The 25,101-nt window shown below is 44.1% G+C and overlaps 4 protein-coding genes across 8 annotated transcripts; 1 reads left to right on the top strand and 3 right to left on the bottom strand.

The window, feature by feature from the left end:
- Window positions 1–63: 63 nt before the first annotated feature.
- Window positions 64–1,624, top strand: LOC135944662 (brachyurin-like). Its single transcript, XM_065491761.1, has 6 exons — window positions 64–427; window positions 525–694; window positions 756–925; window positions 981–1,079; window positions 1,139–1,281; window positions 1,337–1,624. The coding sequence occupies exons 1-6, from the start codon at window positions 377–379 to the stop codon at window positions 1,499–1,501; spliced, it is 798 nt and encodes a 265-aa protein (XP_065347833.1). The 5' UTR covers window positions 64–376; the 3' UTR covers window positions 1,502–1,624.
- A 99-nt stretch (window positions 1,625–1,723) lies between these two features.
- LOC135944654 (SET and MYND domain-containing protein 4-like) lies at window positions 1,724–6,127 on the bottom strand. The gene is made up of 6 exons (XM_065491752.1): window positions 5,673–6,127; window positions 5,333–5,528; window positions 4,707–5,247; window positions 3,473–3,794; window positions 2,389–2,819; window positions 1,724–1,957 (listed from the first exon to the last, which is right to left on the bottom strand). The coding sequence occupies exons 1-6, from the start codon at window positions 5,968–5,970 to the stop codon at window positions 1,784–1,786; spliced, it is 1,962 nt and encodes a 653-aa protein (XP_065347824.1). The 5' UTR covers window positions 5,971–6,127; the 3' UTR covers window positions 1,724–1,783.
- Window positions 6,128–6,464: 337 nt separating this feature from the next.
- mAChR-A (muscarinic Acetylcholine Receptor, A-type) lies at window positions 6,465–13,445 on the bottom strand. 4 transcript variants are annotated; one of them, XM_065489453.1, is made up of 6 exons: window positions 13,209–13,445; window positions 9,397–9,782; window positions 9,094–9,299; window positions 8,780–9,030; window positions 8,267–8,598; window positions 6,465–7,731 (listed from the first exon to the last, which is right to left on the bottom strand). In XM_065489453.1, the coding sequence occupies exons 2-6, from the start codon at window positions 9,753–9,755 to the stop codon at window positions 7,176–7,178; spliced, it is 1,704 nt and encodes a 567-aa protein (XP_065345525.1). In that variant the 5' UTR covers window positions 9,756–9,782; window positions 13,209–13,445; the 3' UTR covers window positions 6,465–7,175. The 4 variants fall into 4 exon arrangements, with proteins under 4 accessions (XP_065345525.1, XP_065345527.1, XP_065345524.1 ...); XM_065489455.1 differs by lacking the exon at window positions 13,209–13,445 and adding an exon at window positions 12,439–12,567; XM_065489452.1 differs by lacking the exon at window positions 13,209–13,445 and adding an exon at window positions 12,217–12,419.
- Window positions 13,446–13,703: 258 nt separating this feature from the next.
- On the bottom strand, window positions 13,704–24,705 carry puc (puckered). 2 transcript variants are annotated; one of them, XM_065491449.1, is made up of 6 exons: window positions 24,566–24,705; window positions 19,619–19,768; window positions 16,427–16,700; window positions 16,046–16,262; window positions 15,419–15,736; window positions 13,704–14,651 (listed from the first exon to the last, which is right to left on the bottom strand). In XM_065491449.1, exons 2-6 carry the CDS (start codon window positions 19,759–19,761, stop codon window positions 14,383–14,385), a joined length of 1,221 nt encoding a protein of 406 aa, XP_065347521.1. In that variant the 5' UTR covers window positions 19,762–19,768; window positions 24,566–24,705; the 3' UTR covers window positions 13,704–14,382. The 2 variants fall into 2 exon arrangements, with proteins under 2 accessions (XP_065347521.1, XP_065347523.1); XM_065491451.1 differs by lacking the exon at window positions 24,566–24,705 and having other exon boundaries at window positions 19,619–19,845.
- Window positions 24,706–25,101: the final 396 nt, after the last annotated feature.

The raw sequence follows: 25,101 nt of genomic DNA on the forward strand, positions 1-25,101 counted from the left end.
AGCATAATAGGAGCTCCAAAATACGCATTAGCAATAAATGATTCAGCCTAGGACGGGCCCTGTTCGTAACCCAACAAACTGATAGGCGGGATAAACAGACTTTGATGATCTTAAAGAAAGGATATAAGTGGCTTAAAATTGTGTTTGCCATAGGATCATTTTCATAAATATGTTCTAGTTATAGTGCGGCTCTATAAAACTTGTCTAAGCTCTCACAGATTCGCGATAATTTATAACACGTTAGACGTCAACTGATCTATGATAAAAGCAAATCTGATTGCGATCTTTAAAAACGCCGTCAAGAGCAAAAAGGACCGTCCCCTCGAGAGCGAAGCAAAAAATTTTAATCTGCTAACAACACCCATAGCAATCAGCCATGAAGTTGGTACTTCTCTTGTGCGTTTTTACATGCTGCATTCTAACCTCCGTAAGTATTTTTATATTGTTTTCACTGAAGCCTATAATTTAATAAATATATTATTATATCCCATCATGAATTTTACACTGGACTAAAAATATTTCAGACCTGGTGCTCGCCAACCAGTCGCATCATCGGTGGCGAATCAGTGGTCAGGGGTGATTATCCCTGGGTTACCCTCGTGGAAGCGTTCAATGGAGGCCAGGTTATTTCATACTGTGGTGGCTCTCTCATTTCCAGCAGCTTTGTGTTGACTGCGGCGCAATGCATTGAAGGGTGAGCAATTGCGGATGAATTTTGGCAGCGGAAATAGAGCACTGAAAAATTATATTTGCAGAGCCGACAAAGCGAGAATTTGGTTGGGTGCTTACAACATATCCAACCCTCTTGAGTTCAGCAGAGTTAGACTCAATGCGACCTCCTTCTACACCCACCCTGACTACAACAACGCATTCTATGATAACGATATTGCTTTGATCCGGCTGCCTAGAACTGTATCTTCCTCACGTAATAATTATTTCAACAATTCAAGAGCTTGAAATTTTAAAGATATGTCTTGCAGCTTATATTAGCCCAGCCACTTTGCCAACCCAAGAAATAGCGGATCTTAATTTGGAAGGCATCTATGGCACAATGCTTGGATGGGGCTTCATCAGCCAAAGTTAGTGATTCGCTCTTAAATATTGATTTGAAAACGAACTTATCGAGTTATTTTAACAGATTACAATAAAATGCACGATGTCTTGATGAAATCACCGAACAGAGTGATTGCGCCGAGCACCTGTGAAACCAGGTATGGCGCAGGTTGGATGTCGCCCAACAAATATTGCGTGGAGACTGCCGGAGGCAGAGGACCTTGCTTTGTAAGTAAGAGTTTATTGACGACCTGATCAAATTTAATCGGTCCTTTAATTGCAGGGTGACTCGGGCGGCGCTCTGATGGCTCACAACGAGGATGGATCACCTGTTGTTTTTGCCATCTTTTCTTTCCTTGATACGGACTCCTGCATTCAAGGAATTCCAGTTGGATACACCAAAGTTGGTGCTTACTTGGACTGGATAAAAGGCATCGCAGGCGTTTAGAACGGCAGCAATTAACACGTGACCGTTGCGAAATGAAACTTCAGCCTTATCTGATAACCTCGTATGGCGCATTTTTCTTGTAAGAAATTCACTGAACAAGCCATTGTCCCTTACGTTCCTTGTAATAATAATTATAAATCAAGATTTTTTTATAGGGAATGATTAAGATAAACATGATGTGTTAACAAGTTAATGAATCGTTTTGAATTAAAACCTCTGCAATTAAATCCAAAAAAGCCATACAAATTTATTTTTTAAAAATCCCTTTTGTAAATATTTCTCTTAACGGCCTTTGAACCAGTTGCCCATTTGTAAGAAACATTTTCGTACAGCTTGTTGGCACAATACGAAGTCCTTGCAGGGAGGTGTTGCCAGAAACTTGTTTAGCGCCTCCAGAATTTGAATAAACATGTCCAATGCTTCCTCAGGTTTGTCCAAAGCCCGCATTTTCGCCAGCTAAAAATTCAAAGTGCGATTTAAATTATATGAAAAGTGAATAAAATAAATTAAAATGAAAATCTATGTTTAACATATTTTGCTTTCAAACGGGGTTGCGAATGAATCATATTAGAACGTAAATAATTCATTTTCACCTAACCAAAACAAAGTATGGTCGTTCGTGCCCTCTTGTAAAGCAAAAATTTATTTCATATGCAATAAGTTATTTAACATTGTTTTATTTTCAATCTTCGGATGTTTGTTTCTTTATTCTCACAATCATTCATATATACAGTAGTGCAACACAGTCAAAGTATAAATCAAAAGTAGAAAATCGTATCTTTTAATAGTTGCTACTTTAATTTTAAAAAAAAATCCCCACTCTACTTATTACGCTTATATTGTTTTTCATTTCTAGACTGTTTTCCTACAGTTTTTACCATATTTACCTCCATTTTTCGTTCTGTGTCCGCAACTCCGGCCAGGGACGCGAGGACGCTGGTCTTGTGTCCACACACGAGGCACGTGGCCGCGATCTGCTCCTCTCCAAAGATGACCGCGGCACCGCAGCCTCCGCATCGCAGTCGGATGATGTTTTCGGAGATGTCTTCAAAGAGTGGCCACTCGCCGACGCACGCTTCGCAGTTGCACTCAAACCAATACTGGTCACGCAGGCGTTGCTGGCGTACGTCTCGTGACTCACGTGTCCACAGCGGCCCGTAGTTCTCAGAAACGTCATCGCCTGGTTGCAGCGGACGCACGGCACGCACCACGACGACGCCCCCCGGCGCGTGGTAACGCATCACGCTCGGGTTGCAAGAGTGGTTGAGCAGAGCCAGCGTTGTGTACACGGCACCACCGATGAATAGCGACTTCGGGTCTGGCAGATGTTTAAAAAAAAGCCATTATTCATCGAATTGACGCTGAAGACTCGATTAATATATTTTTGGATGATTTTTTTTATTTCTACGTAATAATTTTCAAATCTATTACGAAAATGACACAAATTTCGAATCTTGAGGTTTTTAACAATATTTTGAAAATTAGTGCAAAATAAAATGTTGAATTTGTTTTATTTTTTCAGGAATTTAAAGTATTCTTAGTGGGTTTAGAGAGTCGTTTTGCCCTTAAACGATAAGCTGACAGCCAGGTGTGAGGAAAAATTGAAAAATGGCTAATACATAATGAAAAGATAAAAAAATCCAATTGATTTCTAAAATAACTTGTCTTTGCTATATTAATTTTTATTTATATTCATTTATTAATATTCATCAAAAAGGAAATATCAATTTTCCCGCGCATATTGTTTTGGATTTATCAATTCTTAGTGATATTTGGTGTTTTTATGATTTAAATTTTTAAGGACAATTGTTAATTCTACCAACTCTGAATTCAAAATATTGATGGGGATGTTTCAAAACGTGTACCCTTAAATTTTGGATTTAACGTTGTAAGTTACGAAGACTCTTGTGGCAACCCTATGTTGTCCCTCACATATTTTGCAATTTGCGAAAGCCATATTTCTTTGCTTACCTGAGTCATTGTCGCGTGAAACGAGCTCAGACACTTCATGGCTATTGAACTGCGCGATCTGCAGCGCCTGCAGCAACGCCCCGCCGATTAACGCTTGATCGGCGCTGAGCTCGGCGCCTAGGGCTGTTTTTCCGCCAAAGTACCCTCCTTGCGAGAGCCCGCCGAGCAAAAAGTGCGCCATCAAAGAGCGCTGGAGCAAATCGCGGGGCGATCGTCTTTCCGAGTGGCTTACCAGCGAGAAAAAATTGGACAAGTCGTGCGAATGGTACTTTTCCTCGCCGATCAGACGAACATCACGACCTTCAGCCTCTGAGAGACCAGCCTAAATTAATTAAGACATTTTTATTTCTCAGTGCTTACATATAAAATTTTCTGAATATATATTTATATATATATATATATATATTGCTCTTTTTATCACTGTCCGAGGACCGGGAAGGGCGCGCGCTGCACTGGCACGAATGCTGGAACCCGGGTCCCAATAACACCGCGAACGGATAACATGGGCGCACCAGGCCGCACAGGGACCCAGCCCACTCAAGGGCCACTTGCCTCCGCACCGAGGACTGCATTGAAACGCTAGACATTCATTCCGTGAAGCCAAATCACGCTTGCTGGAAAGGTGCAAACCAGCAAGTAGCGAGTCGGCGCCGGTGCGCCTCCCAGCCCGTTGAGCAATTTCAGCATTTCGAGTCACTAAACTAACCACTTTTTGCCATCTCCGACATTGGGTAGCCAGTATTAGATCTCCGAACTGCTCAAATTGCTTTAAATCTCAAATTTAAAATAATATCTTTAGAGTTAGCAAATCTAGGTCAAATGAAAAAATATTAACATATATAGTTTTTTTGATTCCTTCAATGCTTATCACCTTATCTGCATTCACTTACAAGGGAAACATTTTAGGTGTCTACATGTTCTTAGTTCTGATAAGTTGAAAATTCATTTAATTCGTGCATCCAATAGTAATGTGATAGAATTTCTATGGTAAGTAAGTTTGGTTCTATTTAATGTAAGTAGTTTTTTGGAGCAATGAGAAAATTTTCCAAACAACATAAAAATGTTTTGAAAGCCAAATATTTGTTCGAATTTCGTAAAATGAGGTTTTTATGCAATCGATAACCATCTTTCATAAAAAATATTGATGGTAAAAATGATGGTATGTTAAAAATATATTTTTTCATCCAAAAGCTAGCTCTTTATGTATATATATATATATATTGAATTATTTTACCCTGATCTTGTCCACATTGTTGTTACTCGCCAGCCTGAGAGCCAAGAGGCAGGTGACGGAGGCTTTGGACTCGCGGAGAATGGGCAGGAAGGTGCACTCCCAGCGGTGGTGCGTGCCGAGCGCAGCGTCCCTGCACTTGGCCGTGCAGAAGGCGACCTCAGCGCACGTAGGACAGGGCAGCGAAGTGCCGAGGCGCTCCATGCAGTGCCAGCAGTGCGTGTGGCGCCGCTCGTGCAGCAGCGCCGCCACGACGGGCGACTCCACCAGCACGGTGTCGCCGGTGCGGATGGCCGACCTGCACCTGGCCATGCGGCCCTCCGCATTTCCAGCCCACTCGAAGCGAAGGCTGTTGCTGGCGCACGGGAAGTTGGGGTTGACGCCGCCGGACAGGGCAGGCGGCTTCACCGACGTATCGGGTGGCAGGGGTGCGTCCTTCAGCAGCCCTTTTTCCAGCATCACCAGCATGATTTGCACGTCAGTGCGCATTTTCGTTTTCCGGTCTGCTTCCATTTTTGCGTCGTCCAGTGCTTGCATTGTCTGTCTGAAAATTTCGCCAAGATTACTCACTTTTTATCTAAATATATTTATAATTCGAAAATTGTATTTTATTTAATAACGTTAACAACCTGAAAGCGTCGCGTGCGCTCAGTCTCTGATCCATTGCCAGAAAACACCGCGCCCTCCGCTCTGAAACCTTGTACAAAAGGTGTTTTGGGTAGGCTCCGATAGCGTATAGCTCTTTTATGTCATTCAACGCCAGCCTGTATTGCTTCATATTGTAAAGCGCTGCGGATCGGTTAGCCAAAGCCAGGCACATGGATTCTGGAAAGGAATAAATTGTGTAAATAACATGATCCATCCAGGGAGCTTGAAAATTTTAATTAAATAAAGGTTTAAATTGATATTATTTCTCCAGTTTCGTAGACTGAACAAGTAATTGTCGCTTAAACGTCATGTTATACTAACCAGGATCATCTGCCACCAACAGACTTGCTGAATACAACTGCTGAGCCTTGTCAAAGTCGCCTATCTGGAAAAGTTTGTTTCCCTCGTTGCGTCTTTCGAGGGCCAAATCAGATTTTTTCCCACTGCCCGCCGGCTGCAGCCTAGGGAGCAAATCCTTGTTGGCCAGCAGTTTTGCGACATATCGGATCCTCTGCTCATTGTCCTGGAGTTTGCCGAATTCGGTCTCGTCTACTTCGTTTAATGCGTTATGCACCTGCTCCTGAAAAAGCGGAAACGAGAACTGCTTGATGGTGCCCATGGCGAACCGACTTCAGATTCAGATGGACCACCGATGGGGGCGGAGTGCAAAGACCGGCTCTATTTTTAGTCTCCGAACAGAAATAGCGATACGGTGCGACCGTGCGTACGCACAGAATGCTTCACTGTTGGTACCACACTAAGTCGACACGTGCTGCTGCAGAATAAGTTCAGACTCTCGGGATTTTTACATTTGTCTATTTTGTATTGGAATTTTTTATTGTGGTGTCCAAAATCCAAAAACTATTTTTCCACTTTATAAAATTATCCCAGCCCTGCGGGCTCTGTGTGTAGTGGAGCAACTTGTGCACCACTTTCATGTTCCGCTGGTTTCCTATATTTACCCGGTGAAATGAAATCGTTTGTGTGTGCTTAACATCAAAGTCAATATCCAATTTCCATCCGCCTCCGGCTGGAGCGATAGTGCCGGAATTTTTATTCTCCTCTGTTCGAGACAAAAAGGGATGTTTGCGAGATCAAAAGTAAAACAGAGCCTTGTTTCGGGGTTTTCATGTTATGTGTGTATATTTAATATTAATCAATAAACACAGCTCGTTAGGTAGAATACAAACATCCAAACACTGATTCGCACAATTGCCTGCAGCAGTCCTCAATTGTGGCGGGCGGGGATATGAAAGAGAACACACCGAGGGTCGTTGAGCAGCGTGGCCGTTGGTTCGTTAGTTTTAACACCCCTGCGCGGTTCACGCGAGCAAAATCTGCCTGGCGACATATTACATCGTGTTTATTTTTTAATCGCTGTCGCGAATCCAATTTGCAAACAATCTGGCCTTATGCTTGCTCCAAAGTAAGGGCGTGCGCGTCATCAGCCTCTTCCGAAATTCTTAATTACGCACGCTCCCGATCAAGAGAAAGAGACAGGAAGTTCTCGAATTTGGGACAGCACGCAACGTCGGCCCGTACAAATATTTGGCACGTGTTTTGCTAAAATTTGGCATAAGTAGTACACAAATGTATTTCAGAGGGAAGTACAGTTTACAAACACCGATTTAATGCATCGATAGAAGCGCGAGAAAAATACCAGGCTTCGCATTTAGTTTTGTATCTCAAGTATATTCTTAAATATCCTCTATACAATAATATATTCGTTTTTGCCGAGCGGGCCAGAATTGCGTGCGCCTCGCCGGCAGACTTTGCGTTTTCGGAGCCGCAGTTCGGGGACTATGATGTGGCTTATTGTCTCGGTCAGTTGTAGTATCCGCGGTTGAGGGCAGCCCTGTTGCGAGACTGCCACTTGCACTTGATGATCTTGATGTAGGTCTTGCGGAATGTCTCGTTGCACAGGGCGTAGCAGAAGGGGTTGATGGTCGAGTTGATGTAGCAGAAGAAGTAAAAGAAGTCCCACACGCCCTGGCTGATGCAGTCCTCGCACGAAGTCAGCGGCTTGAGCAGCACCAACACGTTGTACGGCAGCCACGAGATGATGAACACGGACAAGATGGCAGACAGCGTCTTGGCCGCTTTTTTGTCCGCCTTCTTTTCGTTCGATTTCTTCTTTTTCTTCTTCAGCGGAAAGTTGGATTTGATCAGCTGCTTCGGAATGATCTTGGCGTTCAAGGGGATGCGCACGTCCGACGAGTGACGACGCAGCGTCGCATCCGGGTAACCCGTATCCAGCGCCGGCAGCATTTTGATCGACGCCAGCTCCGATTTTTCGTTTTCTGACGGCAGCCGGATCAGTATTGTGTACACTGACTCCGTGGACACCGACCGTGTCAGGGTGCGAGCCCCTGCGGTCACCCTGAAATTGTGTCTCATTTCAGTAAAGAAGCATTGTGTACAATCATTAAATTGAACAAAGAAAAGGGGAAAGACGTTGGGAAATCTAATGAAACAAAATTTTTCAGAACGCTCTATCCCACATGCGACTCTTCAACAGGATGGGTGGCTGTTTGGGTAAAAAAATAAAAATGTTGAGCAAGAATGATTTATTTTTTTAATTTCTGTCTCATCGTCAGCCACACATGCTGTTTAAGAGTCACATGTGTTAAAGCCATTTTGTAAAATTGAGATGATGTTAAAAAAATTTCTCGTCCGCCTTTCTTACTAAATATAATTTTATCAGTAGGAATGATACACTTTGTAGCTTAATTAAAATCTGGCTGGTTTGTGTCATTTTTAAGTGGTCTGTCTCTTCAGCGAGATAAAGCTTTGCTGCTATGCTGTACCATTGCTTACTGAAAAAATGTCCACAAACAAGAAGAAAAGGAAATTAATGTCAAATTATAATTTAAAAAAATTTAAATTCTACCAGCCACTATTGAAATTGAACTCACTGTTTTGGGTCGTAGTGCGCCAGTCTAGCGGTGGGGTTCACCGCGTAAGGATCTTTGATCATATTGAGCGAGGTGCACCGCGACACGCTACTCGGCACGCTCGTCTCCATGGACACGGAGGTGTTGTAGCCGGCCTCGCTCATCGTGTCCAAGTCCTGCTGGCGGCGGCGCCAGAAACGGTGCTGCGGCGGTTGTTGCGCCTCGCCGGCGCCGAGGGTGCGGGCGAAGCAACAACGAAGGTACGACGCCAGCAGGTCGCACTTGTAGCGGATCCACGACGGCGAGCAAGGTGCGTGATACTGCTGGTTCACCGTCGGACCATGCACCGCGCACTGCAAATAAGTTTTGTTTCAGTTTCCAGGTCCTCTCCGATAAATCGGTTTTTGGTATTATTGTACTAGGAGGCAAATAACGCTCTTTTTCTGTTTGCTTCACGACAACTCCGATAAAATGTGTCCTGCAGCAATCTATCGGAATTTATTTCATGCGTCAATGCTCAATATCGCATTTTACCGTGCGGTAGGGTACTGCTATAAAGCTCTGAGAGTCGACTTCGTCGGGGCCGGTACTCGACTCGCTGCGCGTCCGTTTCCAGTCCTCGAGGTCCATGGCCTCGTCGCTCGAGTTCGAGCGCTTGGAGCACTCCTTCTTTCCGGCCTGTAGGTTTGGCAGGTCTTTCTTTCGCTTTTCCGTCTCCCGCCAAATTCTCCAGTAGAGAATTATCATCACCGTGACTGGCACGTAGAAAGCAGCAATCGCCGTGCCTGTGGAATCCAGATTGACAATTAGCGGCTGGCCAGTGAAATGTTGTAAGCGACGTGTTTTACCGAATGTAATGTAGTGGTTTGTTTCGATGAACTGGATGTAGCACGCCGTGTCGGGCACGGTGCGTTTACCCTCTATGTACGGCCAGGAAAAAATCCACGGGGGCCAGAGCAGCAACGATATTCCCCACGCGGAGCTTATCATTACCGCTGCTTTCGTCGTCGTCCTTTTTGCTCGATAGGTCAGAGGTCGTGTCACAGAGAAGTATCTGAACGAAGCAATTAATAAAAATTAGTTACAATGCACTGTCAAATTATTTTATTTTTTAATCGTTAAATGCAAAATATAAAAAATGGCGTGTTTACCTGTCAAAGGAAATTATGAGAAGGTTGAGCACGCTGGCGTTGGAAGCAAGGTAGTCGAGGGCGAGCCACATGTCGCAAACGTTAGGCCCAAAGGGCCAGTAGCCTTTCAGCAAGTAAATGGTGTAGAGGGGCATCGAGACGGAGCCGATGGTAACGTCGGCGATGGCGAGCGACAACAGAAAGTAATTGGAGATGGTCTGCAGCTGCTTGTCGATCTTGAAGGACAAGATCACCATGATGTTGCCCACCACGGTGAGGAAGCTCAAGGTACTGGCCAAACCCGCGATCAGCACCGTCTCAGGTAAGGAGTACGGCGCCGGCGGCTCCAGCGTCGCCGCCTCCGTCGCGTTCTCCGCCATCACGCTGCTCGCTCAGCCCCCGATCATCTAAAAATGAGAAAATTTTCAGTATTTCAGCAAATAAAATTTTTGTTTGTTTGCAAACCAGCTATTAGGTTTGCAAATGTTCCCCTCAAAATAAACACACAAAGTTCACATCACACCAGAGGTTTTGACCCTTAATTAGTTGCTCTGCTGAAACTTGCGCTACAACCACGTCGCAGCGCGGAGAGCTGCATTAATAATTAACGCGTGGAAATTCCAAGAACAAAGTGTGTGTTCTTTGAACTATCAAACTAATCCGCAACACAAAGGGTGGCGTGCCGCGCCCAATTAAGAGGTGGTTTCGAAATTTCCACGTAGGCGAGCAGTGTGAATGAGCAGGGCGTTTTTATCCACCGGTCTGAATGAATTGCAAAAAGCCCAACTTGTTGCAGTGAAAGAGCAACAATGGCCTGGTCAGCGGCCGTCTGCGACAAAACACTCTTTGTGTCGTGCCCGAGCACAAAGCGGCCACCCACTCGTAGTTAGCGTAGATTATGCAGATGAGAGCTCGGCAGCAGCTCCCGGTCTAGACCCACATATGCTTAATATCCATCTGCGGAATTAATTGCAGTCCGTCCTAGTCTCTTTCGCGCGACCCTGCCTCTTCAAAGGATTCGACAGTTTTTAGGTCAGGAAAAACCAACTCGTCGAGAGCGATGTGACTTGAGCTTTTTTAATTAACTTCTAGCCTACATCCCGCGCTCGTCCGTCGAGAAAGAAACGCGTAAATTGGAAATTTTTGTTGCGAGTGACAGCTACAAAGTGAAGGTGAACGAATATTGCGCGCAGTAGGGAAGTTTAATACCGTATAATTGAAGCTCTTGATGTTACGTTTGAAACGAATATAAATCAATTGTCGAGAGCTTGCATAGGCAATGAATCAATTAATTAATGGTCGGCACGTTCATTGAAGTTAATTTGAATGAAGAGCATTGGCAATCATCAAGAATGTATACGAGTCTTAACAGGAGCAGGCTGTTATAATAATTAAGGTAGATGGTTAGTTTTCCCTTACATTTCTCTACATTGTGGAAAATAATTAATTAAATTTCCGTCCAGCCCGCATTTATTGCGTAAAATGTCAAAAGTTAAGCGCGAATTGCGTGTTCACGCACATTGATTTTTGCTTAAAGAACAAAAGAAGCTGCTTTGAGGGATCAGAAATCGGAAACCAGGGTGGGGAATCGATTAAAAATTGCATTGTGCGACGCGAGCTCCTGAAACATGACACGGTATGCAATCTGCGCGACTCCCATGACCGACGTATTGCCTAAGCGCTCGGCCTGCAGGCGCTTGGTGCTTGTTTTGTTTGCTCACGGTTCACTCCATATACATATAACAGTGCACGTTTTTGCCCTCAACGCAAAACTTGAGCCCGCTTTTCGCAAAATAAATAAAGCCAGACCATTCTCACTCGGCGCTAGCTGCAACTCAAATACGGGGCCGAACTACAGTAGACGCGCACAATAGGCAACTTGCTTGGGTAGGGCGAAATCTGGTTTGTTGCATGATGATGCTGCAATGAGAGGCTCTAGTGTGCCACTTTCAAAGACAGTCTGAAATTAGCGATGTTTGCCGAGGGAAAGTTTTAGAACTCCGGCGAGATGATCTCCATATAGACAGCTGTTGTTTGCGGCAAACTTTTGTTTTGCAGAGTTTGCAGTTTCAAAGTTGCCGGAATAATGAGTATTTCGTGGGAAAGCATGCAAGAGGGCTCTTCTTGCTCGGCTTCATGCATACAAAATCCATATAAAATGTGTTAATTAAGATAAAGGGAATGTTAAAAAGTAGAAGCTACACTCAGTGAATATTAATTAAAATTAACGAGCGGGAAGTGTAAATGAGCGTACATGCAGTCGTAAATTCCGCGAGAAATCTGACGCCCCTAACCGTGTTTGCAAAACTAGCTCTATTGCAGCTCCGCCCAAACTAACGCCTTCCCCAGCAAACATTGACTTATTTTCTATTACAAAAATTTACCAACTGCCCGAGTGACTCACGGCACCCGTGAGGTCTAAATGAAATTAATTTAGCTACGACAAAACGCGAGAAAAAGATTAACGCGATTGGTGTGGCGGGACTAAAAAGCAAAAACGGCGATTTTCCCTCGCTCGGCGTGAGCGGTGAGCAGGGCGAGAAACAAAAGTGCTAACAGAGGAAATTGGCCCCTTCAAAGTGAGACAAAGGGTGGTGAAGGGCCTGGAAATAAGCAAATCCGCACCGGTAAGGAGGCAATTACTAAATTAGTCCGTGTTTACGAAGGCAGTTCTGCCGGAGATGTGGCAGCGATTGGGGGAAATGAGACAATTATTGCGCGAGGAGATGAGAACGAGAGCCTGGGCCGCCACTGAGGGGAGCGTCTCGGGTGGCCGGGCGAGCGGCCAGGTGGTCTGGGATAGCGGCCGAACGGCCACGGGACGAGCCAAAACAAACTCACTGTGAGGGTAGCAGCAGCAGAGACGGCACACGAGAAATGCAAATTGGGATCCGCCGTTGACAAAGCCCGGAAAATATCGATTCCCCTTCAAGAGGGTGGACCAACTGGAAAAGCAGATTTCTCGCGCATGCCGATTGTTATTTGGTTACACGAGCCACTTGCCAGCCCGGAGACCCCGAGGCGCCCGCGTGCCCCCGACCAGCCCGCCAAAATTGAACTTGCCTCAACTCAAAATCCAGTTTCGGCCCCTGTAATGCGAGAATTACAGCGAAAATGCGATTTTTTAAACGCGCAAACTCGGCGACGGGGATGTAAGGGAGCATCTGTGGGGATGCTGCGGAGAGAGAGCATAACTACTGCCACTACAAGGCCGGCAGAAACGGCGCAAAAGTGAGGGGGTGCTCGAGTACGTTCCAAAGGGGTAGCAGATTCGGGATTTTGAGATTCATTCATTCTAACTGGTTCTAACTTTTTGAAAAATAATTTCAAGGAAGATAATTATTTTTTAACCTTTATTGTGAAATTAATCTCATTCAAGAGAAATTGGATGTTTTGTAAATATTACCGACTTTAATTGTATTAGCTCGATTCAAGAGATCATGCAAGCCAACAATAGTATAGACTCTTTGGTTTAATCAGTCCGAGCCGAGCCGTCTTGGGGTCCAATCCGCGGCAAGGGTCTGTTTAGCCCCCGGCGCGGACTCGGCTGGTGCGGCGGTTTTAATTAAAACCCGGCCTCCGGCATTGTGAGTGGCACACAAAAAGCGAGCAGAGGAGTCCGCCTTTTTAATGAGCCGGCTCTAGAGATGCTTTTTAATATGCCGTGGGGCTTTCCTTGAATTATTTTCCTTGGCACGCAGGAAATGAGCCGCGCGCGCAAAGAGCGCGGATGAGCACGTAATCACTGGCTCCTCTCACAATGCCGGTCTGAAATTTCTCCGGCAAACAGTCCTTCTGCAAATATCTGCCGCGCGCGTCCTTCAATAACTCACCTTATTGCGTCGTGCCGCTGACGGCGGTTCCCCATTCAGGCGACCTCTTTCGCTCGGCCGCCTTGCCTATTCACACGGCTCCCGACAAATTACTGCTGGCATTCATGCGCCTGAGTTATGTAACAGTGGCATTGTTTGAGTTCCTTGTTACTCATTCTCTAATGACATCTTAAAATTTGAGCTTGTTAATGCACGGTAAGGGTCTCCCGTGCCGCTGCATCTATTTGGCAATGCACTGGAACTCCTCCATAGTCAATAGATAACATCTTTATTCATTGAAGGAGGCAGCTGTCATTGATGACCACCAAAAATAAAATATCACCTCAGTGCAATGTGCTGAGATATCACGAGTGTCTTCATTTCGCCTTATCGAGTTCGATTTCACAATTAACAAGCTCTGTTATCAAGGCCAATTAAGAAAAATTTATATCTAAGAACGCACTTCATACAGGCTTTCAGGTGTCACTGATAAGTTTAAAACAAACTGCGAGTGAATATTTTATCGTTTTATATGTGTTTATTATTATGATAATAGTTTTCTCGTCGGTATAACTCATTTTTCACATATAGTCAGTAGCAATAGAAACTAAAATAAAAATCAAATCATCAAAAGAGTGTGTTTACAAATAAAATTATCAACTCTCACATTATACTCGTCCACATTTAATTCGCGCCCAGCACCATCTGGAGGCAGGTATGTTTAAAAATATAATATTTAACCTGTTAATACACATCATCGTTTGTGATAATTTAAATATTCCAGCCTAAGCCACGTAATAATAAAGCTCCAGGGTGGCAGCGAGTCTCCAAGTTCGGTTTGTTTTGACCGCCGTTCCACCCAACCTGATATGCAAATCACCCGCATAAACAAAGATGGCGCTGAGAGCGCACAAGCGGCTCAATGATCATTCACTTGCGCTAAATTAATTCAAATTGACGCGATGGCCGCCACTTCTGCTTGTCAAAAAGGCCCTTTTTGTTGTGAGCCGTTGGAAAAAAAACAAAATGTTCATCTTGCGCAGCGCTCTGCGCAGGTCACGTGACAAACTCGCACTGCGCACGCGCCGTGACCTCGGGGGGCGGTGCAGCAAGCAGGTGGCAGACGCCACGCGCGCCGTTCAGTCCATTGCGGTGGGACTAGATGCACAGACTAGGCGCTCCATCAGTCTTTGCGTTAGCTGATGCCGCCCACAGGGGCGGAGGTCGCCTCCGCCTGCTTTTCGCTCCAGCTGGGGCCTTGCAGACTCGCCTCCAGCTCCATCAGCTGGCCCACAAAGTTGAGGTTGGGCGAGATTATGGACCGGATTTCCTTGACGCGGCGGTACGCCTCGTACATGGAAATGCGCTCGAGGCGCATCATGTAGGCAATGGCGATGGTGGGCGAGCGCGAAACGCCTGCCTGGCAGTGCAACAGCACGCGTTCACCTTTTTTGCGAGCTGCCTCTGTGGACAAAAACAAATTTCGCATTAGAAATGCTGTGACTAACCGCACATGAGACAACAAGGTTAAAGTGTTTTTTTACAGCCTGGCATTATTTTTACTGATAAGAATGACGGATGAGTAGTTGGGATTTTCCCTTAATGAAATCAGTAAGTTCAATGGAAAAAAGACACGGAACAAGAGAAGACAAGCTTAAACTATGGTCTTAAAACCTGAACAAACTAGAATATTTAGTTTGCGATTTTTTTTCAAACAATGGTTTTTGGATTTGTGGGCCAAGTTGCGTGGTTAGAAACAGCAACTAAATGAGTACAAGAGCAATTGTTCCACGGTTTCAGATAATGAATTACAAAAGACAAAATGATAATGAGTACAAAGTGTCGAGGAAGTTTGATGAATCAGCGTGAGCGCTAAAATATTACCAATTAAGGCACTATTTCCTTCCTCAATGCGTCAATCCATACTTAGATTCTCTTATCACTCTTATCGCAATGACTTTTCAAATTTTAATTTTGTGTTAATTTCGCGCACGCAAATTGATGCACAGTGAGCACTACAAAAAATCTAATTTCAGTGGGTTCTACTGCACTCTACTTTTCTACGTTATCGTTAGGGTTCGCCGTATGCACTGATATCGTGTTATCAGTAAATGCACACACGAAGTGCCACCATTGTGCACAAGAGAGCCCACACTCCAAAATAGATTAGTTGACAATTTCTCCGCAAAAAACAAAACTTGTGAAAGTCATAGTTAACATAAAAGACTCACCAATAAAGCTAAAGGCCTCCTCAAAAAATTGTTTCATGTTTTGACTGCAGTTGTCGGTGGCTGCGATGATTTTAGTCTCCAAGAGTGGCTGGACCGGCGATTCCTCGTCGGCAGAGATGGCCAATATGCGAGAGATGCTGTGGTCTGCCAACTTTTGGCGGTCACGCGCGTCACTGGCGTTGCCTAGGTACAGGTGGGGCAGAATGCGGGAGATGGGGTGCTTGTGCAGATCGTAACTTGGTGGTTCTTCAGGCGCTGAGGAGATGAGGGTGGTTTCGCAGTGCTCATGGTACTGACGCTGGAACTCTGAGTGCCCACCTAAATGATCGAAAAAAAGAGTTATAATGTAAATACGGATAATTTTTTTTAATTATCGCCATCTAGCTAATTTGGAAGCTTTTTTAATCTTTATCAGAACTTGTTGAAACGTTTTTAAACCAATGGGTCATTGAAGATAACTCCAGTTAAATGTATTTCTAGTTTTTTCTAGAGTGGAAGCCAAAGCCACTTGACTGTCAAGCTGTCAATCCAGCAAGTTTCTCTTTTTGTTGGTGGCTTTATTTTAAGTCTTTTAGGTGCCATAGTGACGTCATATTCTTATAAAAATAAAAATTAATGACAACATACCTATCAAAACGGCAGGCTCGCGGTTCTCCTCCACCAACGAGGTGAGAGCCAGAAATAGAGGGTGTGTGGACGACAGCTTGTCGAATTCTACCGTACTCTGGTCGTAGACAATAATTTCCTTGTAATGTCGCTTACGCAGCGCTTCTTTCACCTCCTTTGATGATGCAAGTTCACTGAGAAGGCTCCGCTTTGACAGCCTTTTGCGGCTGATCCGGTCCTGCAAGAAGAGCGTAATGAATTAAATCGACCAAGAAAATAAATACAAGTTTAATTATCAGGGGGTTATTTTTTCCTTCTTTCTAACCAAGAGAGTAATTTACTTTGTGTCTACCGCGCATGCGCAGGGTGTTACATAATTTTTCATCCAAAATAGCAGCCCACCTGGCAATTGATGTTGACAGAGCCAGCAATGTGACTTAGGTTGAAGGCCAAAAAGGGCCGGATGTCGATGAGTAGAATTCCGTTTCCACCACCCGTACTGAGGCTGCGCGCGAGGGAGGCGCAGTCAAGGGCGCGCACCTTGCGCAGCACCATGGAACGGTGCAAGGTGGATGAGTCGCAGCACGGCGAGGTGGGCAGCGACTGCGGCTCCAGCCTGCAGCGCTTTACCTCCGGCGAGGACGTTGACGGCGCCAGCAGCGGGCTCTTGAAGATGCTGCAACAAAGCATCGTGGGTTCACGATTAGACGATTGTCGAATGATGGCTGTTGCGTCGCAACCGCTCGATATTATTTATTTTAACTCGGCGGCTAATCTGAGGCAGATAATTTTTTAATTTGTCAGCTGATAACCCAACCGCTCAGGAGAGCTTTTAGCCGCTCAATGGTTCCCTTAATAACTTTCTAGATTATGAACGGAGGCGTAAAATGAGATAGTGATTCACGTCGCAATTCGTTTGAAATTTTGTATAGTCATATTAATCAATAGCACCGGAATTTCCTTAAACGTTATTTTTGGGCCCAGGTGTTGAAGTCAGTGCTCAAGTTAATATTAGGTAGCAAAATGCAATAAAAACAATACTAAAATTGGTGTCACTTAAAAACCAGGCAATTCTTTACCTTTCCCGTCATTTTATTCAAGCCCAAATATGAAAAGCCAGAAAATTAAGATATTTTCAAACCAGCTACTACTTTCGTGGAGTTTTCCACTGCACTAATTTTTCTATAGCCATTTCATAAACATTACATATCGCTCCCAATTGAACCGGTCAACTGGCTGCATTCGATTACGTGCATGAAGACAGCAAATTGATGTGGCCTTCGAGCTCATCACTGTTGTTGTATGTGCGATTAAATTTGCATGTTTACCGTTTTGCAAGAGAGGAATAAAATTACCCATCACGCATTGCGAAAATCGCACGCTAGCCTTTCTGCACGCAATCTTTGAGTGCTAAAGAGAAGTTTTCGAGCCGCGATGATGATTTGGCAAAGGGTATGGTATTTTTAAAACTCGATCTTGGCAAATGAAATGTTCAAAAGTTTTTGAATCATTGCCCGCGGGCAAAGAAAGATTGAACGCCAACTCAATTATCTGCGAGCCCAAGTGCCAAGATGGCTAAACTAGAAGTTCACTTTTATGAATCACGCACAATATAATTACCCGACAAGACTTCAAACTCAAGTGAATAAATACGCAAAATTGCACAGGGAGTGACTAAGCGTGCGACCATCACAAAGTATTTTGACGCCGCCGTATTTCTGATGAATCGACCGAATGAAGTCATAGACGAAAAATGAGTGATTTTCACACGGTGACGAATAATTGCGACTCTGAAAAGGCGCTTTTCTGAATCATCGCGGGGGTGTTTGCGCAATCATTAGGATTAGTCACGCACGATGCACAACAATTGCTAATGCAAAGACAGACCTAACATGCACACCTTGGCGGCAAGAGCGACAAAAAAAATAAATAAATATAAAGGCTTTGAGCAAGTGCATGCAAAATTACAGACGTAAATAAGAGCAAGAGACCCGTTTAAACACTGCGAGCCGAAATAAAGTGTGGCGAATCCGATCGTGAATCATCGGCGCTGGCGAAAAGCAATACCACATCAGCAACACAAAAATAACAGCCGATCACCCTCTTTTTAAAGGCCAAACTCTCACGCGGTGTGGCGACTCGCACTGCCAAACCCGCTAGTCCGTGCTGAACTTGCATTTTCGAGAGCATTTACATCCGTATTTTTGTCCAACGAAGTGAAATTTGAAGGAAAATTTAAAATTTATACAAATTATCTCATTACGAAAAAATTGTTTACTTGAAAAGACGCATGTATCTGGAAGTAATATCGTCGTTGTATTTATCAATTAGAAAATTATCCACGATGTCGCAGACACTAATTCTAAAAAACCTTTCGTGTTTTTTTTAATTAAAAAAAGTTATGCTGTAATGAAAGATATTGTGTAAGCCGTAGAGCAACCATTCAGTACAAAAATTGGATATCAGAGAAAAACATGCGTATTTCTGAACTATTTCCAATGATCTGAAAAGCTATTTTCGCGCCGTTTAGTCACGACGTGAGTCATGCTGCACTTTTTGCGCAATTGGACGCAATTTTGAGCGTCGAGGTGGTTGCAACAGCCTGCACGCGACTACGAATGTCAGAATACTAATCGCCGATAGCAACGATAAAGAATTGAAAAACCAACCACGCAACGCTCTGATTGGCAATTATTAATACGCATGATTTGTTATTATCTAAACGAGATTTACGTTCAGTCAGAAATTGCGAGAAACCCATTCAGGTGTTAATTTAGAGGCAATCTTATGATGATTGCTACATACTTTATCTCGCTGTCAGCATGCATGTTTTTTCACGAGAAACTCAAAACCACTTCAATGGGATTTTACGTTAAGCACGCTTCTTTTAACTTTCGAGCGCGCGCGACGCAAATTTGGCACTTGCTTAAAGAGTTCATTTGTGACGGGAGATTGAATCTACGGGCCACATAATTAGTTTTGGGGTTGGACAAAAAGATCATGTTCAAAAGAAGGCTAGCAAAACAATATTATTTTCGAAAGCGTGACAAAAAAATGACGACGGGAACACGTGTAAGTTAGATCTTAAAATATTAATGATTTCAGCGGATAGACGTATCAAGATTTTTAATTTTATACTTACGGTGCCAATTGTGAAACAAGTTTTAATTTATTCTTAAAATGGTTCAAATATCAATTCCATGGGGCTATTTAAATTTTGAAGCTAATTTCGCAACAATCATTTATCCAGGCTAAACACCTCTTCTAAATATTAAAAGCCCTCTTTAAAATCGCGATACCAAGGAAATTAAAATACAAACTGCTAGTACTAAAACAGATAAGCAACAGAGTTGTTAAAAGTACAAGCAAAGCCAATAAAGCACGGTTTAAGGATCTGTGAACTCATTACCTTCAACTACCGCCTCTGTGCACACAAACACAAACAATCTAAACTATTAACAGAAGTAGGAAAACTAAACAAGTTGATTGCTGGCGGCACGAGGTAAACAAAGTGGACTAGTTCTAAAAAGGCCGAACGTCCGTCCGAGAAAGCACGTTCAATGAAGAAATAAAGAGGCAGGATGTGTTTGTTACCTGGGACTGAAGGGCTGCGGCTTGTCGAGGGGCGCGGGCTCCGATACGCTGCGCGCCAGTGGCAGCCTCAGACTGGACCTCAGCTTCGCCGACTGCGGGGGGCTCTGGGGGGCTTCGGTCCGGATGGCCACCAGCGAGGTCATCGCTCAGCTGCGGACAGACATCGGTGCTCGGTTATTTGGAGACTCCATCGCTCAAGAAAGAAACCGACTCTGGTGCGAGGCCTTTAAACGAATCGCACTGGGGGGAAACGGCACTCGCGATGACTCATCCGACACGCAAATAGCGATCTCTCTCTCTCTCTCTCTCTCTCTCTCTCTCTCTCTCTCTCTCGCTCCCACTAAGTGTGTGTTTCGCGCCGCCCCTAGACCCCTGAAGGCGAACAACCCTGGGTCACCGAAAATAATGAGATATTTTAAAATCATAATTTTATTTAAAATTATATAGTATGAGTCAAGCAATGAGTGAACAAGGAAGGTATTTCAGATTTTTTTCAGGCAGCGGAACTGTTATGGTTTGTGAATCATTTATTTTTTTAAGTTTATCAATACAGGAAAATTCCAAACTACTTGAGTTGTTGGCTACAATAAACAGTTTTGACAATTTGTTCTAAAATTGCAATTATCCAAAAAGGACCTTTCTACAGTAAAAATGCAAATTTTTCATATTTCCTCCAAAATATTCAGCGCTTGACCACATTTACTTAGCAGATTTCGATTCCTCTCGTTGAAATCTGTCTAACTGCGTATGAAACCTTTTAGGGAAACTTTTTGTTTTAAAATAGAGTAAGATTTCTAGCAGGGAGACAGTCCTCGCCATTTGAAAAGCAACCTAACTTTGAAGCCCCTTTCCTAAAATATTTACAGTGCTACCTAGATCAGATTTGACTTTAGGGATTAGATAATGCATTGGAAACAAGGATTTTCCTGGGGTTGCAGTATCGATGAGGAGAGCAATTTTAATTTGAGTCGACGGAAGGAAATTAAAGTAACCTAAGTTCCTATCAGTTTGAAAAATCAATTAGAAGTGTCATGAGTCAACTTTTCATGCATAGAAAAGTGAACAAAGCGATGTCGGCGGAAATGGAAGGAAGAAACATGTCTTTATTCCATACAAAATTAAAGGACACACTCTGCTTTTATTGTATGCAAAGCCGACAGCTTCAGAACGAAAATATTCACGACTTATATGAATATTATTACGAAGTCGAACGCGGTTCCCACAGTCGAGATTTTAGAGCGCTCGCTGCTCTCACTCTCTTCGAGGCAATAATTGAATTCGCAGAAAATTATAGCTTTTTTCCTTGTGTAATTGGGTTACTGTAATTTCTGCCTGAGAGTAAGGAACAATGAGCTGTTGGCTGATTCAGAAGTGCGTTTCCCTGAATGAAAGCCTGACTGCTTTTCGTGAATCGAGATGCTAACTGGAAGTCGACGGCACTAGTCATGACTGAGCGACGCAACATTTTTCTTAATTCGTATTGTATGGATTGTTTCGAGAGTAAAGAAACTCGCTACCGTAAAAAAAAATGTATAATGCATGAGCGAAAAATGCGTGTTTGCTATTCAAACAATAGAGAAGCTGTGACACGTGCAAAAAATACGGCGAAAAGAATAATGGTAATACTGGAATAGCGAATGCTTCTTGAGTAACCTCAGCGCGGTTCACCTGCCGGGAGCTGTCAAGAAATGACCTTTAAAGGTCGGCTAAACGCGCAAAAACCCGGTCGAATATCTCGATCTGGGAGTCAAAAGGTTGGAAATTTCTTTACCGTCTGCAGCGCCCTCGAAAGGTGGCCAGGGGGCAGCCGGGGGCCTTGGCGCGGCCTCCGGAGGCAGGAAGTGATTCGACCTTATTAGCTGAGCGAGCGATTCCAGTTCCCCCCGTTGCCGCAATTCTGTTGGTGAGTCATGCATTCACGGCAGACTGCGTCATCACGTCGTGGTATCACACACAACAGCATACACGGCTCCAATGTATTTCAACCACCTTTTGTGCCCGAGCACACCAGGTGCAAACACTCTAATCTCTGCCCGCAGCCGCCTCCCCTCCCTCCTGCAGAAAATACCCTATTGTGCATATTATTATCGGAGCGATTTTTGCCACCTCCTCACACTTGTGCACATTCATAAGACGGCCAGAAGTTGTCTGAAATTAGAGTCTGCATTTAAAAATTAGGCTCCGGGTTAATCCACCAATTTCAATTTTTAGAAAATAAAATATAGTTTTTTATTAAAAAAATATATACATAATAAATCCTAAAGGTGCAATTTTTTAATATCTTGTGTGAATTAGGCTTACTGTCGATTTTATCCCACAAAAATTTAATATGGATTTTTGCTGTTTTTTACTTACAAAGTAAACAAGCATTAATGTTTGATGTCAGTCTTAAACATTTTCAATGTAGTATTACTTTGAGAGCTTGATGGTTCCTTGGCAACTCTTTTGAAGCCGATGTTATTAGTGGTGCCAGTTTTAAATGCCGAAAATAAGGGCTTGAGCCGGTGAGATCAGCGTTTGGAATTGTAATCAGCGACGGCCACGCAAAACACACAAACCAGCAAATGAAAATTGCCGGCCGAGGTGAGTCATGTGCTTGAAATGGAAAGTGCCGGCTGGAGTAGCTAAATGTTGTTAAATCCGTCCAATAGAGCGTTTCATTCGTTTCCAGAAACGATTTTTACCAGTGCAGTGCACGGTGAGATCGCTTACTTTCTTCGCAACTTTTTTCTCTTTTGGAATAATATAGATTCGCAGTCTTTGCAGCACGGAGAGGTAGAAAATGTAGTACACCATCAGTCGTGCAGAGATTTGCAACGCTGGGTTCGATTAATAAAACACGCCGCTAAAAGTGGATGTTAGATCATCAAGTGATCTCACTGTTTGCCTTTGAAGGAAATTTAAAAAAAAACCTAGTGCCGTTTAACGTGTCTGCTTTTTATCTGTTTACTTAACAACAACAGCTGTGTCGAAATTGAAAATTGGTCAGAGGGGGGTTGTAGTAAAGATAATATATATTTGATAAATCGAGCGTATGACTCATATATGATATAATTTTACGAGGTGGGGTTTCCTAACAAGTTTTACAGCTTTAATCGAATTACTCAAGGCGACAAAAATTTAGTATTATTATTCCTCTCCAAAGAACCAATAAAGACTTGTTTACAAACTAAGATTGGTTCAACCAATAGGTATAGTAATCATAATAATCTTTGACCGTTTTTAAAATAATCCCCTTTATAAATATTCAACGAACGAGTAAAACATAATATATTTAATATTTGTAATAGTAACGTAATAAATAATAACGATAATTATTTTTTCAAACTCGATCAAAGAAGTAACAATTTCCTTATTTCACAAGTTGCGCTCATCCTTGATTGGAATGCTGGATGCGGTCGCATTTTTTCGCCACGCTGTCATGAAAACGTCACCAAAATTAGTATTCCTTGAGCGTTAGCAAAGGTCATGATTCACAATTTGTTTTCCTGTGTGTATGATGGGTGCTCTGCTCAAATACGCGGCGCGCATACATGTGCGTTTAAGAGGAAAAAACGCTACGCAGATATAAAGGAAAATGACTGCTCGCTTTTGGAATGGCAACACTTCCGATGTACCAAGATTGATTCACTTTTTGATTGCGTTCACATAAAAAGGAAAAAACAAGCAAGGCTGTTCCTGGAGGAAAATGAGGAAAAAATAAATGCTGTGGATTATTCCACGCAACCACACAATGCGTGTTTAACAAGCAGACAAAATTTCCCAGGAATCACCACCAAACGCTGGTGGTATTTTTATCTGACGCGAATCGTCAATCGTGTCACCCAAGTGTTTTACTAGCGATGAGCCAAAAACATCCGCATTCGAAACAAACAAGGGGGAAATGCACTTTTGGCGGGACGAAATGTGGGTCAATCCGATTTGGAAAAGAATCCGAGTTGGCGGCACGTGAGACTGTCGCGAGCAGGGGAACGGGGGTGACAGGACGGGGGATAATTGCGCGTTTCACTCTATTTCAAGCCGGTGAGTGACTCACTCCGGCCGTGCAGATGATGACTAACGAGGGATGCAAAATGCGGGGTGTGCAATTGACAAACCCCTGAATTATGAAATGAGCGACAACAACACAAAACGCACGCGGGGGCAGCGACCATGACAATTGGGTGCGTGAGTCACTGCAAAGAGAGAGAGAGAGAGAGAGAGAGAGAGAGAGAGAGAGAGAGAGAGGGTTGCGCAACACCCATTTCGACTCCAGAACCCGCGCGTCGTGAGTCAGCCGAGTGAGTCACGGGGGTTGACGGGTGGATGGGTGATTCATCCCCCGGGGGTGCATCCGGCGTGCCGAATCAACAGCTGAACGCACCCTGTCAATGAGCCATTCATGCACCGGAAGCACACACGGAAGAGAAAAACGCGTCAAGGCTAACCGCACTCGCGCGCTGCCAAAGCGCCGTTTATCCGCCACCGACGGAGATGCGAGCTCCTTTCCTGGCAACATTCTCTCGGCTCGCCTCCTCCAGGAGCACGCTACACGTATTACATACTTTCCGGAAAAGTGTGCGTAGTACCGCGATAGCGTAAAGTAGCCGAGCGACCGCGATAATAATAATAATGGTGGCGTGAGTCATCCTGCAGAGACGAGGTGACGTCATGCGATAGGCTCACTCATTTTACATTATTTACACGCGCCCGCCGACGTTTCGCAGGGTCGGCCCGACAGCTGGTACATAGCAGAGCCGAATCCGCGACTGTCACCTGCCGGCTCGATAGGAGCACCGGTCAGCCGAAGGGCAAAACAGGGTCGGCAGGTGAAAAATAGAAAACGCGCTTTTGAAAGTCCTGGCGTAAATAGGCGCATGGTTTGGCTGTTTGTTTACTTCCCTCGGGCTCTATAGCCGCGCCAGGGTGCGAACCCACGCGTCAGGGGCTGCTTGAATGACCACTCACCTCTTTTGGGTCCAAGGGCGTCCGCAGGGTTGGCTTGTATTCCTTTTTGTTAGCGAAGAGTTCGCCGAGGACGAGCGGTGGCTCCGCGAGTGCAAGACAGACTGGCTGCGGCGGCTCTCGGCTCTCCCACTCGCAGCAATTGCTATAGGCGCTCACTGACGTCACCGAGAGGAATCCCCTTCCCTACACAGTGACTCAGGTATCGACCTGCCTTCACGCTTATGTACAGTTCGCACGGCCTATGTTATGTACTGAGCCTATTAAATTAATAAATCATAATCGCGCACTTTGATGCACGTGCAGCGCTGATGAGTTGACTGAATGGAAATGGAGACGCCGTGCCTTTAATTCGGTGGCGAATTAACGAAGCGAGCATTATTTCATTCAATCTTTGAAACGCCACCGTTGGGTAATTTTTTCTTTCACAATTCACACTACTTGAGGACACTGCGTAGTTCTCATATTCTAGAATGAATAATTGCACTCGGTATTTACGGTAAATTTACCATTTTTTAATTAATAAAATAAATGTTTAC

This window comes from Cloeon dipterum, chromosome 4 (genome assembly GCF_949628265.1).
Source record: "Cloeon dipterum chromosome 4, ieCloDipt1.1, whole genome shotgun sequence".
Classification (NCBI taxonomy): Eukaryota; Metazoa; Arthropoda; class Insecta; order Ephemeroptera; family Baetidae; genus Cloeon; species Cloeon dipterum.

Bases quoted from the DNA above. Each gene is read 5' to 3' on its own strand.
- LOC135944662 (XM_065491761.1), top strand. From the start codon at position 377: ATGAAGTTGGTACTTCTCTTGTGCGTTTTTACATGCTGCATTCTAACC. The intron at 926-980 runs GTAATAATTATT...TATGTCTTGCAG, and splicing joins TAGAACTGTATCTTCCTCAC to CTTATATTAGCCCAGCCACT. The intron at 1,282-1,336 runs GTAAGTAAGAGT...CTTTAATTGCAG, and splicing joins GAGGCAGAGGACCTTGCTTT to GGTGACTCGGGCGGCGCTCT.
- LOC135944654 (XM_065491752.1), bottom strand. From the start codon at position 5,970: ATGGGCACCATCAAGCAGTTCTCGTTTCCGCTTTTTCAGGAGCAGGTG. The intron at 5,529-5,672 runs GTTAGTATAACA...ATTCCTTTCCAG, and splicing joins GTTGGTGGCAGATGATCCTG to AATCCATGTGCCTGGCTTTG. The intron at 2,820-3,472 runs GTAAGCAAAGAA...AACATCTGCCAG, and splicing joins TTCACGCGACAATGACTCAG to ACCCGAAGTCGCTATTCATC.
- mAChR-A (XM_065489453.1), bottom strand. From the start codon at position 9,755: ATGGCGGAGAACGCGACGGAGGCGGCGACGCTGGAGCCGCCGGCGCCG. The intron at 9,300-9,396 runs GTAAACACGCCA...TGCTTCGTTCAG, and splicing joins CTCATAATTTCCTTTGACAG to ATACTTCTCTGTGACACGAC. The intron at 7,732-8,266 runs GTGAGTTCAATT...ACACAATTTCAG, and splicing joins GCGCACTACGACCCAAAACA to GGTGACCGCAGGGGCTCGCA.
- puc (XM_065491449.1), bottom strand. From the start codon at position 19,761: ATGACCTCGCTGGTGGCCATCCGGACCGAAGCCCCCCAGAGCCCCCCG. The intron at 16,701-19,618 runs GTAACAAACACA...GCTTTGTTGCAG, and splicing joins CCGCAGCCCTTCAGTCCCAG to CATCTTCAAGAGCCCGCTGC. The intron at 14,652-15,418 runs GTGAGTCTTTTA...TTTTGTCCACAG, and splicing joins GGAGGCCTTTAGCTTTATTG to AGGCAGCTCGCAAAAAAGGT.